The sequence below is a fragment of the Micromesistius poutassou genome (assembly GCF_964030765.1).
Source record: "Micromesistius poutassou genome assembly, chromosome: 21".
Taxonomy (NCBI): Eukaryota; Metazoa; Chordata; class Actinopteri; order Gadiformes; family Gadidae; genus Micromesistius; species Micromesistius poutassou.
The window spans coordinates 3,468,275-3,485,092 of record NC_140291.1 but is presented as its reverse complement, the minus strand read 5'-3'; the positions used below and the strand labels follow the sequence as shown (position 1 = coordinate 3,485,092).

The 16,818-nt window shown below is 55.2% G+C and overlaps 2 protein-coding genes and 1 pseudogene across 3 annotated transcripts in view; 2 read left to right on the top strand and 1 right to left on the bottom strand.

Annotated features, from left to right (window-relative positions):
• Positions 1 to 111: 111 nt before the first annotated feature.
• Positions 112 to 1,705, top strand: LOC311366768 (dual specificity phosphatase 29 pseudogene; annotated as a pseudogene). The gene is made up of 4 exons (XR_014684221.1): positions 112 to 349; positions 443 to 580; positions 765 to 982; positions 1,503 to 1,705. The product of XR_014684221.1 is annotated as a dual specificity phosphatase 29 pseudogene (transcript).
• A 1,466-nt stretch (positions 1,706 to 3,171) lies between these two features.
• On the top strand, positions 3,172 to 4,900 carry dusp29 (dual specificity phosphatase 29). Its single transcript, XM_084485732.1, has 3 exons — positions 3,172 to 3,704; positions 3,814 to 4,043; positions 4,484 to 4,900. The coding sequence occupies exons 1-3, from the start codon at positions 3,523 to 3,525 to the stop codon at positions 4,690 to 4,692; spliced, it is 621 nt and encodes a 206-aa protein (XP_084341858.1). The 5' UTR covers positions 3,172 to 3,522; the 3' UTR covers positions 4,693 to 4,900.
• A 200-nt stretch (positions 4,901 to 5,100) lies between these two features.
• kat6b (K(lysine) acetyltransferase 6B) overlaps positions 5,101 to 16,818 on the bottom strand; it is a 21,011-nt gene continuing 9,293 nt past the window's right edge. The window contains exons 4-11 of the mRNA XM_084485554.1: positions 16,597 to 16,738; positions 16,244 to 16,405; positions 15,717 to 15,810; positions 13,378 to 13,609; positions 12,404 to 12,563; positions 11,530 to 11,871; positions 10,248 to 10,566; positions 5,101 to 10,113 (exon numbers count right to left, since the gene is read on the bottom strand). Of these exons, the coding sequence (XP_084341680.1) occupies positions 6,551 to 10,113; positions 10,248 to 10,566; positions 11,530 to 11,871; positions 12,404 to 12,563; positions 13,378 to 13,609; positions 15,717 to 15,810; positions 16,244 to 16,405; positions 16,597 to 16,738 (5,014 nt within the window). The 3' untranslated portion in view covers positions 5,101 to 6,550. The remainder of the gene's footprint in view (positions 10,114 to 10,247; positions 10,567 to 11,529; positions 11,872 to 12,403; positions 12,564 to 13,377; positions 13,610 to 15,716; positions 15,811 to 16,243; positions 16,406 to 16,596; positions 16,739 to 16,818) is intronic.

Below are 16,818 nucleotides of genomic sequence, written 5' to 3'. Positions count from 1 at the left end.
CACAGTCAAGTGTGGAAAAAATAGCTTGCTCTCCCCCCAGCCACCCCACCCCCGCTCACCCCTGCATATGGAGGTGCAGCTGTCCCCTTCAGACAGGCCAGCACTCTGCCTTTGAGCAACCTTCATCTCTGCTCGCTCCCTTGTAAAAACAAATCGGCAAGTGGTAACTAAGTTTCATTGTTAAAGTCAAAGCAGGGTTTTTTTGTAGGAGGAATTTACCTTAACATAGCGAACCGTCAAGTGTTTTTTTTACAGAAGGACACCAAATTACAGGAAAAAGAAAAATCTTTTCTTTTTTTTCAATTGTCGAAACTCATTTGCTTGGAAAAAATAAAGCACTTTTCTTCAGGTGAGTAATCCAATGGTTTGAGTATATTATCCTTATCGGTGAAACACAATACGGCTAGCTTCAGAACGGTCTCGATATCCATTCGTTTTGAAGGGAGCCTGTCATGAGCCAAGAGGAGGAGCCAGGATACGAGACACCTCAAACCCACGATCTGCTGGGCCTTCTGCTGAAGAACAGACGCCCCCCCAGCCCCGCCAACCAGGTCTGGCCAGGCCTCTACATCGGAGATGTGTAAGTGGGACATCTGACACATCCACGTCAGCGGCAATATGGCGATTAACTAAGGCGATCCTGTGTAGTGAACCCAACATCAATGAATAAACCCTCAGCAAATGAATATACCACTCGCATCCATATTACACAACTTTTATTTTGAAATTTAAACCTCTTATTTTGCGGTGTTGGCTGTTTTCAGCGCTACCGCCAAGGATAAGGGGCTCCTGGGGACCTTGGGGGTGACCCATGTGCTGAACGCCGCGGATGGGCCCCAGCACATTGACACCGGGGCGTGTTTCTATGACGACACCGACATCGTCTATTATGGGGTGGAAGCGGCGGACCACAAAACCTTCGACCTCAGCCCCTTCTTCCGCCCCGCCGCTGAATTCATCCACGACGCCCTGGCCCAAAATGGTAGGCCCATGGGCACGAGTCAACCGTCTTTATAACACGTACTGAAGAACAGACTTTGGAAGAAAAAACTGTAGAACTGTAAAACTGTCTTTTGAGGGTCCACAGTTCCAAGGCGCTTTTATGTATTCTGTAGATGGTTAAGCTCTATGGTCAAGGGCTTTACATGTTGATGTGATGAAATAACATTTTGCTCGTTATGATGAGTTATGACATTTAACAGCCAATGAGAACAGGCGTAACACCCAAGTGTAAATAAGACAATGTGTGCCCTGCCCTCAGGTAAGGAAACAGACAGGCCAGGGTCACACACATGTTGACCTTGACCTGGGAACACACACACACACACACACACACACACACACACACACACACATTGACCCTGACCTGTGTGGTCCCCCCCGCAGGTAAGGGAACACACAGGTCAATTTCACACACACACACACACACACACACACACACACACACACACACACACACACGCAGACGTTGACCCTGACCCTGACCTGTGTGCCAACCTCAGGTACGGTGCTGGTGCATTGCGCCCGGGGCATCAGTCGATCGGCCACGCTGGTCCTCGCCTTCCTCATGATCCGGGAGCGCCTGTCCCTGGTCGACGCCATCAAGGCCGTCTGCAGCCACAGGAACATCCTGCCCAACGCCGGCTTCCTGCGGCAGCTCCATCACCTGGACACGTCCCTGGCTGGGGAGAGGAGGATGACGTAGGGGGGGGGGGGGCGGAGGAGGAGGAGCAGGAGGAGGAGATGGAGATCAAAACGCAGAGCCAGAGAGTCACGTATTCATATAGCATTAGATGCACATTTCAATGGCACCATTCCAAGAAACATGGATCCAGTCTGTAGCCAGGGTGTATGTCATCGCAGGGATCACATGTTGAAGAGTTCGGCACGTGTTCGGCTGCGAAGCGCGGCGTGGCGTCTATCTAGACGCCTATAAATAAACAATGCCCCATTTATTTATTCACTCGGCTCAAAAACACAGTGTCTAAACTGCTGAAATCTTGCACTCCAACCGCTAAGACCGCGCCGCCTTAAGAGGTTTGATAGGAGCTGACAGAAATATGCCAGCACGGTTCAGAGCGTGTATACAGATTCAGGTCAGACTTTGAACAGAGATGAAACAGCAGAGCCATCTTAATAAGAAATGCTCTACAGCGTACGCACCCACGCGCATGCACACACACACACACACGCACACAGACACACACACACACACACACACAGCCGGGGCTGAGAGCGGGAGATAGAGAGAGATGCTGTCAAAATAAAAGGAATTGGATATCACAGGTCTAATGATTTCACTGTCAGAATGAATGATTGCAGAGTATGAAGATATGAGAGGGTGGGAAAGAAAGGAGGTTGACGGTGTGAAAACCGGGGTCTGACATGTTAGCGGTTATCCGAAGCTTCCCGCTACTAACGCGGCCATCGCCGTGCGCCGCGCTCATCATACACTAACCCTCTCTTCGGCGGGGACGGCCTTTAATTCAGATCAGTGAATGGATCTGTGCACCGTGGAGTGCACAGATCACATAACAGAGAATCACAGACATGTGTCATATCGCACGGAGTAGCTCATCTGTAACAGTCTGACACATTTAGACTCCTCGCTTCGCTTCATCTTTATTTTATATTTTTTATAGTGTTACCCGCGAGAAGAAGGGGGGCCCCCATGGGATCCGGGGTTGGGGGGGGGGGGGAGAGGGGACGGGAGAGGAGGACTTTGATGACTGCAGCAGCGACGTATCAGAGATTTAGTGATAGTGGCTGAGCGAGGGCGAGAGACAGGCGGATAGAGGGGAGAAAGAGGGGACGAAATAATTTGATTTGAAGAAGAGGCTCATATGGGTGAGCAGACGCTCCGGTTGCCCTGTTCACTCCAGTGAATATGCGTACGTCCGCTGGCAAACTGGGAAGTTTGGATAAGCGAGGCTCCCTGCCAGCCGGGCAGATTAAGTGTGTGTGTGTGTGTGTGTGTATGTGTGTGTGTAGAAGTGGGAATGGTGTGGGGACAGGGTGGACTCCCCCCACCCTCCCCACATACACACAAGCATCAAGCATGAAGCCTTGTGGGTACGGGTCATTGGGTGAGGAGGGGTGTAACCCCCCCCCCCCACCTCCCAACACACTTTACAACCCCTAAAAATATCCCGTCCATTCGATGCCTGTCACCCATCAGCTACACAAACTGCCAGAACTCAGCCACGCTAACCTGCCTTCATTTTGGATAGCAGAGGCACAGCCAGACATGTTGTCGGGACTCTGAACCTGTGAACTAAACACTCTTCCTGCGCAGTACGTCGGCTCTCCGGTCGAGAGGTATACCGTCTGGGTCGTAACGCGGGGAACATTAGCGACAGGGGAGGGAAAGTCATATATTTATAGGCTACTTAATGAAAGCATGTAGGAGGAAAACACTGTTTGCCATCAAGAGAAGCGAAGGGGGCACTGTGGCAAGGCAAATTGTTATTTCCCTTCCCAAAGGTAATGCATCAAGTGTGAAAGAAGGCTATTCTGAGAGAAATGGCTTCTAACAAGTCAAAGTCTGGCAGGAGCACAACAGCGTTGCAGGGAGCGGAGGCATCTGCTCAGAAGGAGGAATATCTCACACCCGGGGGCTATGAACTGGAGAAGATTCTCAACCGTGGGAGTGCAGTGTACACTCATGTCAATGAGGTCTGGCCCAACGTCTACATCGGAGACGAGTGAGCCACTGCTGCAGCAAGACAATAATACATAAAATAAAAGCACCACTAACTTCGGGAAAACAAGAAAAGCACTCCTAATGACTCTCGTAAATAATCCCCTCCCCAGGCAGACGGCGAGAGGCAAGGCCAACCTGAGGAGAATGGGGGTTACCCACGTGCTGAACGCGGCGGAGGGCGCGCGGAACAGCGCCCCCGTGGACACGGGGGCGGCGTACTATGACGACATGGACGTGGTGTACTGCGGCCTGATGGCGGACGACCTGGTGGGGTTCGACCTCAGCCAGTACTTCTACCCCGCCGCCAAGTTCATAGATGAAGCACTGCGCGATCCTCAGAGTAAGAGAGTAAGGTGAAACGGCTCTAAATGTGACGGCCCTCAGTCGACCATATCTACGGATTATTATTTTTTTTTTTACTATACTTCTTGACAGAAAAAAAGTATTTGATTTAATGTAGCATGGTCAGGGAAAGACGAACTGGCAGAACTACCGAGTATCTCCAATTAGGCAAAGTATGTTTATGACTTAGAAGTCACGTTAAAGACAAACGATCGTCGAAGGATGCAAAGAAACACGAGCCGCAAGTGGTTCTCACGGTCTTAACTATTAAGGTTTGATAAACGGAAGCAAAATGTAAAACCAAAAGGGGTTCTCACGGTCGAAACCGGAACCGGAAACCTACAAGACATCGCAGTCAGAGTTCGTGCTTATTATTCTTTATATTGGAATCTTCCACGACACGAGAGAATGAGTCCAGATGATTTTTGTCCCCCACAGACAAGCTGCTGGTTCACTGTGTGATGGGTCGGAGTCGCTCGGCCACGCTCTTCCTGGCCTACCTCATGATCTACCACGACATGACCGTGGTGGACGCGGTTGACCACGTGAAGCAGCGCCGACGCATCATCCCTAACTGGGGCTTTCTGAAGCAGCTGAGAGAACTGGACGAAAGTCTCCAGGAGAAGAGGAAATGCTCTTCAGACTGAGTGGAAGATAGCGATGGTTATGTCTAGTGCAGCACATGTGATTGATGTGAAGTGTTTTCATTTAGCATGAGTGACCACTGCTCAAGCCCACACACACACACACACACACACACACACACACACACACACACACACACACACACACACACACACACACACACACACACACACACACACACACACACACACACACACACACACACACACACTTGTCACAAGTAGAAGATCACAGTGTAGATTAGCCATTGACATGAAGCTTGCCTTTATTACTCCAAAATATTTTTATCTATTGCCAAAAAGGAAATGAAAAGAAATAATTCAAAATGCCTTGCCCAAGTACAGAACTCAACATTCCTTCAACCACTTTGGGGTGTTCAATCAACTGCAGTGGCATCATATTCATGGTCAATTATAATTTATTCTTATGCTAAAATGTACAGCATTTGAGTGACTGACAAAGGAGAAAAAGTCATAAATACAAGAATGTCATTCTGTCCATTTACTGTGCACATAGCCAGGTATTTCCCCGTTAACCAACCAGCAACTCTGTACAGGTACAAAGGCTACAAAAGAGCAATAGAAACAAAAACACAAGTACAAGTTGCGTTTTACATGCAATCTGTTAGCTTAGTTTGCTCTATTCACAAGCTCTAATCTTCTAGACTTCGGTAAAATATAAATCCAACATTTTATAAAGATAGAAAACAAATCTACAGATGGAATGAAAATGTAACTTTAAAGGCATTATGTAAAATATTTGGACTAAATTTATATTCTTCTTTATTGTTATTCATCGTTATAATCATTTAGATGTTTTTTTGTTTAATCCCGCCACACTTCTCTAGACACGTTGAAATGTTTTAGAATCATCAGGGTACAAACACTGAGATATGCTTTGTTATTTCGACAGAAATCCGTCTGCTTTAGAAAACAGAAAGCTGCCTTAAGGAGATCTGTTACAAAAAGACTTCAGAATTATACATACATAGCAATAAAACCTCTCAAACCAAACGGAAAACAGGACTAAGTTTACATCGTTTTTTTTGTTTTGATTTTTTTTTTACATTAGCATTAACAAAATATAGTTTCATCTTCCCCCCGCCCCCCCCCCCCCCCACTCCCTCCCGCGAAGGGAGACCTAATAAAAGGCCAGATATATTTAAATGGTTTGCTATTTAGCACAACACTTGTACTGTACAGTACTACTCAATGCACTGTCACTAACAGAGACCGAAGCATGCTAGCTGTCACTTTACAAAATAAGTACAATAATTTAAATATACAAAGGCATGAGTATAGTACAAACTAATTGTCAGCACTGTTATACAGGTACACGGACTAGGTTCAGGCAGACACACCGACTCCACTCGTAGCAGGCACATTAAATGGCTTCACTGGAGGCTGCTACACAACTGCAAACACCACCCGGGAGAAGGCGCTCCGCCTCTCCACCCAACCTGCTCTTAGAGAGACGTCCGAGACACCGACGCTAATTAAATAGATGTTTATCTTAAATGTAAGGCTTCCCATCTGGAGGAACAAAGAAAAGAAACAAAAAAACGAAAAACAAAAGCATACGTATCGCTAAGAGATAACTCTTCGATGAGACTTTTTGCATTCTTTCCAAGTGCTGCTGGTTTTTAAGTGATAGCAAAGAAAATAACTGAAAAAAATTAAAACGACGACGACGACATCAACATCAAACCCTTCCCCCGCCCCCCCCCCCCGCCCCGCCTCAACCCCGCAGAAAAGTACTAAAAATAAAAAAAAAAGGCCCCGGTCTGTGTGTCTGAACGTCCACCAAACCGCCGTCCCGCCCCGACGACCGTCGCACATCGCGGCGCGGCGTCAGTGCGTGTTACCGCCGGCCGAACGGCCCTTTCAGCGTCTGCTTGGCCATGCCGGCGTTCATGTAGCCGTGGTGACCGGCGTGCGTGAACACCATGTTGCCGTGCGGCGGCGCCTGCATGGGCTGCTGCGCGTGGTATGGCTGCGTTCCCATCATGCCCATCTGCATGGAGTACTGGGACGACTGGTGGTTCATGTAGGCGTGGTTGCCGTGGTAGCCGCCGTTGATCATGGGCTGGCTGATGCCGTAGCCGTTCATGGCGTTCAGCGACGGCATGTTGATGGCGTTGACGTTGTAGGCGGGCGCCGGCATGATGTTGACGCTCATGTTGACGCGCGGCATGGAGGCCAGCGTCCGCGACGACGGCGCCTGCATGCCGACCGACTGCGGCGTCCGCGCGTACATCTGCTGCGTCTGCGACTGCTGCTGCGACTGCGACTGCTGCTGCTGTTGCTGCGACTGCTGCTGCTGCTGCTGCTGCTGCTGCTGCTGCTGCGGCGTGGGCTGCTGCTGGGGGTGGGGGTGGTGCGGGTGGGGGTGTTGGTGGAGCTGGTGGTGGGGGTGGGACAGCGGGGCCGACTTGGCGCGCATGGCCAGGTGGCCCTTGGAGGACATCTGCGTGTGGATGCGCTGCGAGGGCGGGATGGAGGAGGACAAGCCCATGCTGCCGCGCTGCTGCTGCTGTTGCTGCTGCTGCTGCTGCTGCAGCAGCATGCCCGACGCCGACGCCGGCGAGCCCAGGCTGGGGGGCGGGGTCATGGTGGCCTGCACCTGGGGGCTGCCGGGCACGCGGTGCTGCGAGGGCTGCGCCAGCGCCACCAGGCCCGAGTGCTGCGAGGCCAGCGAGGGGCTGTTGGCATAGGAGCTGATGGTGTGGGAGGGCGCGTGGCTGAAGGGCAACGGGTGCTCCATGAGCGTGTTGGTGAGCTGCTGCAGCCGCGCCAGGCTGACGTTGCCCGACGGCTGGGCGTAGTGCCCGCCGCCGTACTCCCCCTGCTGGTTCATGCGCTCGTAGAGGGCCAGGTTGGACGCCCCCGACTCGGGGATGTCCGTGAGCTGCATGGGGGCGGCGAAGTTGGCGGGCACGCCGCCGCCGCACTGCGCCATACCCCCCTGCTGCGGCGGTGGCGGCGGCGGCTGCGGGCCGTGCTGGCCGTGCAGGCCGTGCTGATTGTGCTGGCCGTGCTCGCCGTGCTGCTGCAGGTGGTGGTGGTTGTGGTGGTGGTGGGGGTGGGCGGGGTGCGTGAGCTGCTGCTGGTGGAGGTGGTGGTGGTGGTGGTGTTGGTGGTGCGCGTGCTGCTGGTGGTGCAGGGGATTGTGTTGCGGGTGCTGGCCCAGCTGATTGTGCGGGCCGTGCTGATTGTGTTGGCTGAGCTGATTGTGCACGGCGGCGGCGGCGGCGGCGGCGTGCCGGGCGTGCGCGTGCTGCTGCGCCAGCTGCTGGGCCAGCTGTGCGTGCTGCTGCTGCTGCTGCTGCTGCTGGGTGCGCTGGCTGTGCTGGCTGTTGCTGGGCGGCCGCTCCGCCGCCACCACCACGCAGCCCTGCGGCGACTTGACGTTGCAGTGCTGCGGCGAGCTCAGGGCGTTGGGCTGGATCATGCCTCCGCCGCAGCCACCGCCGCCCTGGCTGGCCGCCGCCGCCGCCGCCGCTGCCGCCATTTGCTGGCTGACGGCGCAGCTGCTCTGCGACAGCCCGCTGGCCGGCATGCCGCCGTAGGAGCAGCTGTTCTGGGAGGGGCCTGCGCCGCAGATGCTGCCCCCCATGGTGGAGTCGTAGCTGCTGGGGTTCTCGTAGTTCTCCGTGGTGCTCTCGATGCTGCCCAGGTCGCTGAAGCCGCTGTCCACCACCTGCTGCGAGTGGTCCGACACCGACGGCACGTCCATCATGGGACTGGTCTCCAGGTTGTGCAGCGAGGGCACCGACACGGCGCCGTGGTCGGGGCTGATCTGCGTGTAGCCGCTCTCCAGCAGGGACACGGCGGGGCTGCTGACGGAGCGCACCGACTGGCTGGGGTGCGAGGTCGGGGCCGAGGACAGCGGGCTGCTGTGGTCCGACTGGGGGCACTCGTCCAGGGAGGTCAGCTGGGGGCTGGGGGCCACGCGGCCGTACGTCTGGATGCTCCGGCACGCCTCCCGCGTCTCCACGCAGTCCTGGAACGCGCTCTCCCGCTCGGACTCCCGCGTCAGCGACCGGACCGCCCGCGCCGTCTCAGAGTCCAACTCGGGGCAGGCGGGCGGGTCCGGCCCGGGCCGCGGCGTCTCCGGCGGCGGAGGGACCCGGAGGGGGTCGGGACGTGCCGGGCTGGGCCCGGGGCTGCTCTCCCCTTCGGACTCCGACTCCTCGCCGTGGTCCGACTCCACCACCGCCGCCGCTGCTGCTGCTTCGGGGCACGCCACCGCCGCCGCCGCGTCCGGGAGCGACGACGCTGCGGCCGCGGGATCCGCCGCTCCGGCCTCTGACGCAGCAGCGGGCGCCTCTCTCGTCGCCGCGTCCTGCACGCCCTCCTCCGCGGCCACGGGGCGCGGCACCTCTTCGCTGTGCCGCCCCGGGGAAACCTGCTCCGTCTCCTCTGACTCTCCGTCCCCTTTCGGTTCCGAAGAAACGGAACGCGGCGTGCAGTCGGGCGCGTCCTGTGCCGGCGGCCCGGGGCTCCCCGACTTGTCCTTCGCGATCTCGGAGCTCAGAATGTGACAGTCGTCCTCGTCATCTGCGTCCACATCCTCGACGTGTGTCCTGCGCTCCTCCTCCTCCTCCTCCTCCTCCACTTCTTCTTCCTCCTCTTCCTCCTCCTCCTCCTCCTCCTCTTCTTCATCCTCTTCCTCCTCCTCCTGGTTGTCATGTCTACTGAGGCTGGTCCGCCCAGCATGGGAGCCGGGGTCCGGGTCTCTGGGGGCGGGGGAGTCCGGCTCTGGCTCGCTGTCCTGCAGATTGTCCTCAGCCGGCGCGGGGAGTGGGGCCAGGGGGGCGGCGGCGGAGGGGGCGGCGCCCGGAGACAGGGCCTCCGGCGACCGGGCGGGGGAGCAGGCCAGGGAGGGCGTGGAGGAGGAGGGCGCGGGGGAGGCCGCGGGGGAGGCCGCGGGGGACACCTCCCGCGAGGAGAGGGTCTTCTGCGACGCACCACAGTCGTCTTCGTCTTCCTCGTCGTCGATGTCGTCGGCGGCGGCGGCGGGACTGCCGGGGAGACTGTCCACCACGCTGTCGACTGACGGACTCTGGGGCTCCGACGAGAAGCTCCTCCTCCTCCGCCGCCTCCTCCTGCTCCTGCTCCTGGGGGGCGGGGCGGGGCTGCCGGCGCTCCTGCTGGGCCTGCAGCTCTCCTCGGCGAAGGGGAGGAGCAGGAGGTGCTGCTGCTGCTGCTGCTGCTGCTCCGCCTTGGGCTCCTCGGCCTGCGGGTGGTGCGGCTCCACCTCCAGCGGCGTCTCGGGCGGGGTGTAGAGGTTGAGCTTGAAGCCCATCTTGCGCTCGTTCTTCAGCCGCCACTTGGGCGGTCCCCGCTTGACGCCCTTGGGCCAGCCCTTCTTGCGCTTTACCGGTCGCAGCCGGTTGGCGCGCGCCGACAGCGCCTCGGAGCCTAGCGGGCGGGAGACAGAACGACGCCACGTTAACACCCTGACGCCAAACACACACACACACACACACACACAGGGGGCCGCCAAAACAATAACATCGGTGGTGGAAATGGGGCCGGTGTCACAATGAAGATACCTTCATTCCAGCATTCTCGCTTTTCTTTGTGTAGATTCTTCTCAAGTCGCGGCCGGCCTCTGTGGCGTTTCACCGGCATTACGGGTCTCGGCTCCGGCTCCTCCTCCTCCTCCTCCTCCTCCTCCTCTTCGTCATCCTCCTCCTCCTCCTCCTCCTCGCCGCCCCTGCCCGTGCGCTCCAGGAGGGGCATGGGCCGCTCGTCCTCAGAGTAGTCGAAGGGCTCCTTCAGCACCTCGGTGGTCTCCGAGATGGTCTCCGTGGTGACGCTGCTGTTTATCCGTCTCCGCTTCCGTCCCCTCTTCCTCACCTCCATGCTCCTCTGTAATACACACAAAGCACACAAAGCCAAAGCCAGGGGATGAGATGCGGGGTGCAGAAATAGAACATCGCCCCCTTGTGCTCTCGTCGCACGGATCGACGGGGGAAACGACGTCGGCAGCGTGAATTGAAAACGGCGTCAACGGGCGCAGAAACCACACGTTTTGAGGCTACATGTTTCTGCAGTTTTCCCACAGACGTTGGACCACTGGGCTGGAAAACCACAAGTGAGACAAGGCAAAATAACGTACAACCGCAAGCCATAATATACCCCCCCCCTCCCCCTTTCTCCTAGCCTCCTAGGGGCAGTGAGCCGTGAATGCTCACCATCATTCCCCTAAGAACCAACCACAAACACAAAGAAAACATGTAAAAGCACTACTGGAGACACTACATTAACATCCATTATTTAACAGCTGGTGCAATTCATTAGTGAACTCCGCCCTCTGATTGGCCGAGAAGCAGCGGTCGATTGCTGACGCCGTTCCGGCAACAGGGGGCAGTGTTCTGGAGACACGCACGGCACGGCACGGGAGCTGCAGCCACGAGCGCCACAGCAGAGGGCAGCAGCCTAACCATGACCAATGACAGCGCTATAGGACGCTTCAGCCCCAAACACCCATCGATTCCCGACAGCTAGCGGTAGCAGGATTGCCAACCCTCTCCCCCCCCACCCCTGAATATTCATCCAGCGCCTTCCGTCTCGAACCAGTCCCCCCCCCCAGCCCGCCCACTCGTGATGGGGGGGGGGGGGGGGAATGTGTGATGATAGAAGGCCAACGTGGCACCGCTCCCCATCCCTCCGGGAGAGCCACGGCGTCAGCCCCGCACCGGAGACAGCTGACAAACCCCATCGATTCATCCTTTTTCCTACCGTCCCCCTTCCCCCGCTAAGGTGAGGGAAACGCAGCCGGCGCCGCATCAGGCAGCGTGACGCACCACAGGAACAGACAGATGAAGTCACCTTTCTCTTGGCCGCCAGCATGGCGTGAGCCTTCGTCAGGACGGGCGGCGAGCCATCCGAGGACTCGTCGTCGTCTTCGTCGTCGTTGTCGTCGCGATCGTTCTCGTCCTCGTCCTCGTCCTCCTCCTCCTCCTCCTCGTCCTCCACCTCGCTGCCGTACTCTGGATCGTGGCGGCGGAGGCGGGGCCGGCTCCAGGGCGCGGGGGGCCGGCGCTCGTAGGTCCGGACGGGGACCTTGCAGTGGACCTTGGTGGGCGGGGCCGGGCGGGCGCCGTGGGCCAGCGCCCGGCTCTCCCGCTCCTCCTTCTCCCAGCAGCTGGACTGCTCCCCGAGCCGCTCGGCCTGGGGGGGGGGGGCACAACGCAAGGGGGCATGAGGGCGGTGGGGGAGACTAACACACACACACACACACACACACACACACACGCGCACGAGCGCTGGGGCTAATGGGAAAAGAGGTTAGGCGTTAACGTCCCCACAGGTTCCCCTCCTGCTAATAAGGCGGGCTTCCTGATTGGATGTTTGCACGAGGGAGAGCAAACATCGTTTTTTTTTCGTTTTTTTTCTACCGCTGTTAAGCGACCGTGGAAGGATCGCATTTCATGGAATATTTAGTGCCATCAATTATGTAGTGAACTGATTTAGGCCAATTTTACACAACATTAAATACCAGCTGACTGTTAGCAGGCTCTGCCCATTAATCGCTTTGCTCCTTGAACCCCCCCCCCCCCCCCCCCCCTCCCGCTAATCAAAAAAGGGACACACGGGAACACACAGACACATACACACACACAATCTAAATGCAACAATCCATTATTCAGTTGCGGATCGAGGGGGCGAGGGATGTGATTTGAGGTTTGGCCACGCGACTCACGTCCATCTCGGCCTCCCGCTCCTCCTCCGACAGCGCGGCGTTGTGGGCGGAGACTGGCGTCCACCGCAGGGCCTCGGGGTCCACCTGGTTGAGCCGGGGGTGGGACCTCATCTTGTCCACGTGCCTTTGGATCAGACGCTCCCTCCTGACCAGCACGATCCTGTTGGGTGGGGAGGGGGGGAGTACACAATCAACATGATTATTACATACACGAGCCGCAACGGCCGTAGCCTGTACTATTTAGTCATCCCGAAGACGCCGTCAGTCAAAGCAAAGCGATCCTCTTCAGATCCAAGTCATGGGCCTTATTCTCCGGGTAGCGGCTATCTCGGTCCTAAACGATAGCCGGGACCATAATAATAATAATAATAATAATAATAATACGTTTATTTTGTATAGCGCCTTTCTCACACTTACAGATTCATGAGAGCACACACACAGAGCGAGACGTGCGGACCAGCGGACGTTTAGCGCAGAGGTGGCACCAACATGGCCGCTAGGTGAACTAGTCCCATGAGAGAGAAGGAAGGTGTCTTGTTCGAGCTGGCTCAGCCCCTTACAGATACGCCGCGCGCACTTGATTTGAACCCAGAACCATTCCGGTAAACGCCCTCGTCGTCGCCACAACGACATCCCCTTGGTTCACAGATCGCGTGTTGTTGTTTTTTTAAACCAACGATTAAAAAAAAATAACACACACTTCCCGGGGACGGAAGGTGTGTCTTCCGTCCTCCGTCCTCCGTTCTCCGTTCTCGCGGGGGGGGGGGGGGGGGGGAGGGGCGGCACAGCTTGACTTACTTCTGTCAATATTCTGCGCAATTAATGGATGTGCCGGGTAAAAATACCCACTGGCCTGGATAAGTCACACGGAGCTGGGAAATGGCAGCGCGGCCGCGGCCCAGAAGGGACGAAGAGGAGGAGGAGGAGGAGGAGGAGGAGGTGGGGTGAGAGGAGGACGCAGGGGAGACACTGACCTGCCGTCCTGCCTGTCGACCATGCGGAGCTGCTGCAGCGTGGCGGCCACGTCGTGCGGACACATGCCGGTGGCGCGGCTCATGCCCCGCACGCTGACGCGCCGGCAGGGCTGCGCGTGGAGGTACTCCAGCACCACGCTCTTCCAGTACGCCAGGTAGGACAGGCGACCCAGATCGGACAGCGGCTTCTCCGGGGAGCCCGCCTGCCCTTCCTGCCGGGTGAGGAGGTAACCTGGAACGGGGAGAGGAGAGAGAGAGAGGGCTTTTTAGTCCAACAAGGGAGGCAAGAGCCGGGGGGGGGGGGGGGATGAGGATGAGGATCCCCTCTCGTGACGTCCATATCAGGGCCACGGTGAAAGACGTGAAATGGGGGCTAGGATCGCAGTTTTGAGGGTTAATGGACTGCATTTATAAAACGCTTTTATCCAAAGCGCTTTACAATATTGCCTGACATTCACCCATTCATGCACACATTCACACAGCGACGGCGGAGTCAACCATGCAAGGTTGACAGCCAGCTCGTCGGGAGCGGTTAGGGTTAGGTTCCTCGCTCAGGGACACGTCGACACTCCGCTAGGAGGCGCCGGGGATCAAACCAGCAACCCTGTGGTTACCAGCCAACCCGGTCTATCTCCTGGGCTACTGCCGCCCAGGTAGGCGGGTCTGCTTAGGGTCTGAACAGAGGCCAAGCGAACGCATTTCCCTTCTCCTTCACGCTCCTTCTACCCTTTTTGTCGCGTGGGTACGCTGCTCGTTGGCAAGGAAGACAAAAGGCGATTAAAAGATGGCGAAGGGAGAGGGGGAGGGAGGCAATAAGGAGAAGCAGACGAGGGAACATAAAGGGAGGAAAACGGGTGAAAAAGCAGCTGGATGTCAACGCGCACCAGAGGCTGCACTTAAGCGGCGTAATGAACAGGGGCAAGCGAAAAGTACTACAAGGTATTGTGTGTAATTAGTTTTATAGCAGTCCTGTCAAGGGTCATACATTATTAGCAGCAGGAAATTAATTAAGGCGTTTTAATGTGCGCCCACTACCAGGAAGCACATGACCCGATGCAGAACACATGATATTCCAGTAATCATGACAATATTCATTAGGTGGGCAGAGGAGGAGGAAGGGGGAAGGAAGGAGCCAATGATAACAGACATAAAAAAAACGAATGAATATTCAAATGAACCAATTAGAACAAAAAAAATGCCATTCTCCTTTTGTCCTTTCACGAGTTAATTATGATTAATAAACACAACAAAAAGGGATGCTGGTAATCCTGGGGGTTAACGCATTAAAAAGAGATGCAGAGACTTTTTTTTTTCTTCAGAGTGTGTAACCAATATCTTCTCGCCGTCTCTCTGGCTACCTGAGGCGGCGTTTGTGTGTGTGTGTGTGTGTGTGTGTGTGTGTGTGTGTGTGTGTGTGTGTGTGTGTGTGTGTGTGTGTGTGTGTGTGTGTGTGTGTGTGTGTGTGTGTGTGTGTGTGTGTGTGTGTGTGTGTGTGTGTGTGTGTGTGTGTGTGTGTGTGTGTGTGTCTCCCTGAGAAAACCAGTCTAACAGACAAATCTTAATCTAAACAACTTCCAGCTCCGGTGTTACATTTTCCAATAAAGCCCTCTAAGAGCTCAGAAACTCAGCTGTGCTCAATCTCCCTTAATCCCCGTCTTTGTTATCAGCACACTCTCAATATCACAGTCTCTCTCTCGCGCTCTCTCTCTCACACAAAGTGAACAGGAAATCAAATGCTCCATTACCACTCGCCCGCCCCTCGCTGTCGTCCACTTTTCACTCTCTTCATCACACACACACACACACACACACACACAGTAAAGAGGAAAACCCTTGAACCAATAAAAGTCCTCTGTTGACAAAACTGGTGAAATCCACTGGCTGAAAAACACACGTGCGCACTCACACAAACACACCCAAACACCCAGACGCACACTTGTTTTTGCATTGGCAGGTCATCATGATATTGACACTCCTTGAATTAAATTGAGCGGGAAAGACGGAAGCATCTCAACACCTCATCAGACTTCAGGGGAATGTGAGCCGGGACTTGAGGGCCATACTTAAGATGGCTGATGCTTATCATACTTTAAACACACCCACACACACACAAACACAATAAAAGGATCTCATCGCAAGTGAAACCTGAATGCATAAGTGTTACACAGGCAGTCTCTTGATTGGCCAATCCAAACAAAAAGCACCTTGCCCCAGGAAATATCTCCATGGTAAAGATCAAGTAGCGGGAGGTAGTGGTGGTGGGTGGTGTGTGCGGGGGGGAGATAAAGGCGCTGTGTGTGGTGGTGTGTGTGCCGTGTTATATGCATTAAAGAACTTACTGAAATCGATAAGGAACCGTCCAAATCCTTGCCTTTGGTACTGAGGCATGATCATTATGCAGGAGACGTTGTACTTCTGCTGGCAAAGCTTTTCCTGAGGGAAGGGGAAACAGATCAAGTATGTCAGAGCTCTGCTGAAGCTGGCAATTTACTGCACCTGCCATTGTCCTTGTCTGAGACACGCGCACGGCGCGCGCTCGTTCACACACACACACACACACACACACACACACACACACACACACACACACACACACACACACACACACACACACACACACACACACACACACACACACACACACACACACACACACACACAAAACGCTGCGTAGACACACACACGCAGTGATAATCTTTCCTCTAAAAAAAAAAAAACATCAACCTGGGAGAAAACCATTAAATTAACATTGCAGAGTTTGTGATATTGATTTCATGCTCGGCAGGGGATACTCGATATGTTTCGTGATCAAAAATAAATCCATCCACACACACAGACACACACGCGCAATTCCACAAGGTCTTACCTTGGAGAAGTAGCCCACCAGGTGACAGCCTTTGTTGTCGTTCTGGGTGAGGATATAGAAGAGGAAGGGCTCCACATCATAGTACAGAGTCTTGTGGTCCAAGAAAAGCTTGGCCAGCAGGCAGAGGTTTTGGCAGAAGAGTTTGCTGACATTTCCATCCACCTAAGCGGAGTGAGGGGATCAGACAGACAGCAATAAAAAGCTAAGCGAGCGGACATTGTTCAAACACTTGTATTTCCCCTCCCCTTCCCGCCCCACTCCAAGAATCCAATTGGTTGGGACTTCGCACACAGCATACAGTTCATTGGCAGGAAGGTGTCGGTGGGAGGTGCTAAGGTGGGGTGGGGGCTGACCTCAAACACCGAGAGGTCATCCTTCCGGTAGATCTCGTTGGCTGGTGGGTGGAACCAGCCGCACTTCTTCGCGTGTCTCAGGAGAATGTTCTTGCTTCTCATGTACTTCAGACAGAACTCGCACAGATAAAGCTTTTGCAGTCTGGGTGGTGGGAGGGAGAAGGGGGAGGGGAGGGAACAAGAAAGAACAGTCAGTTCTGCTCTATGATCAGGGGAATTACT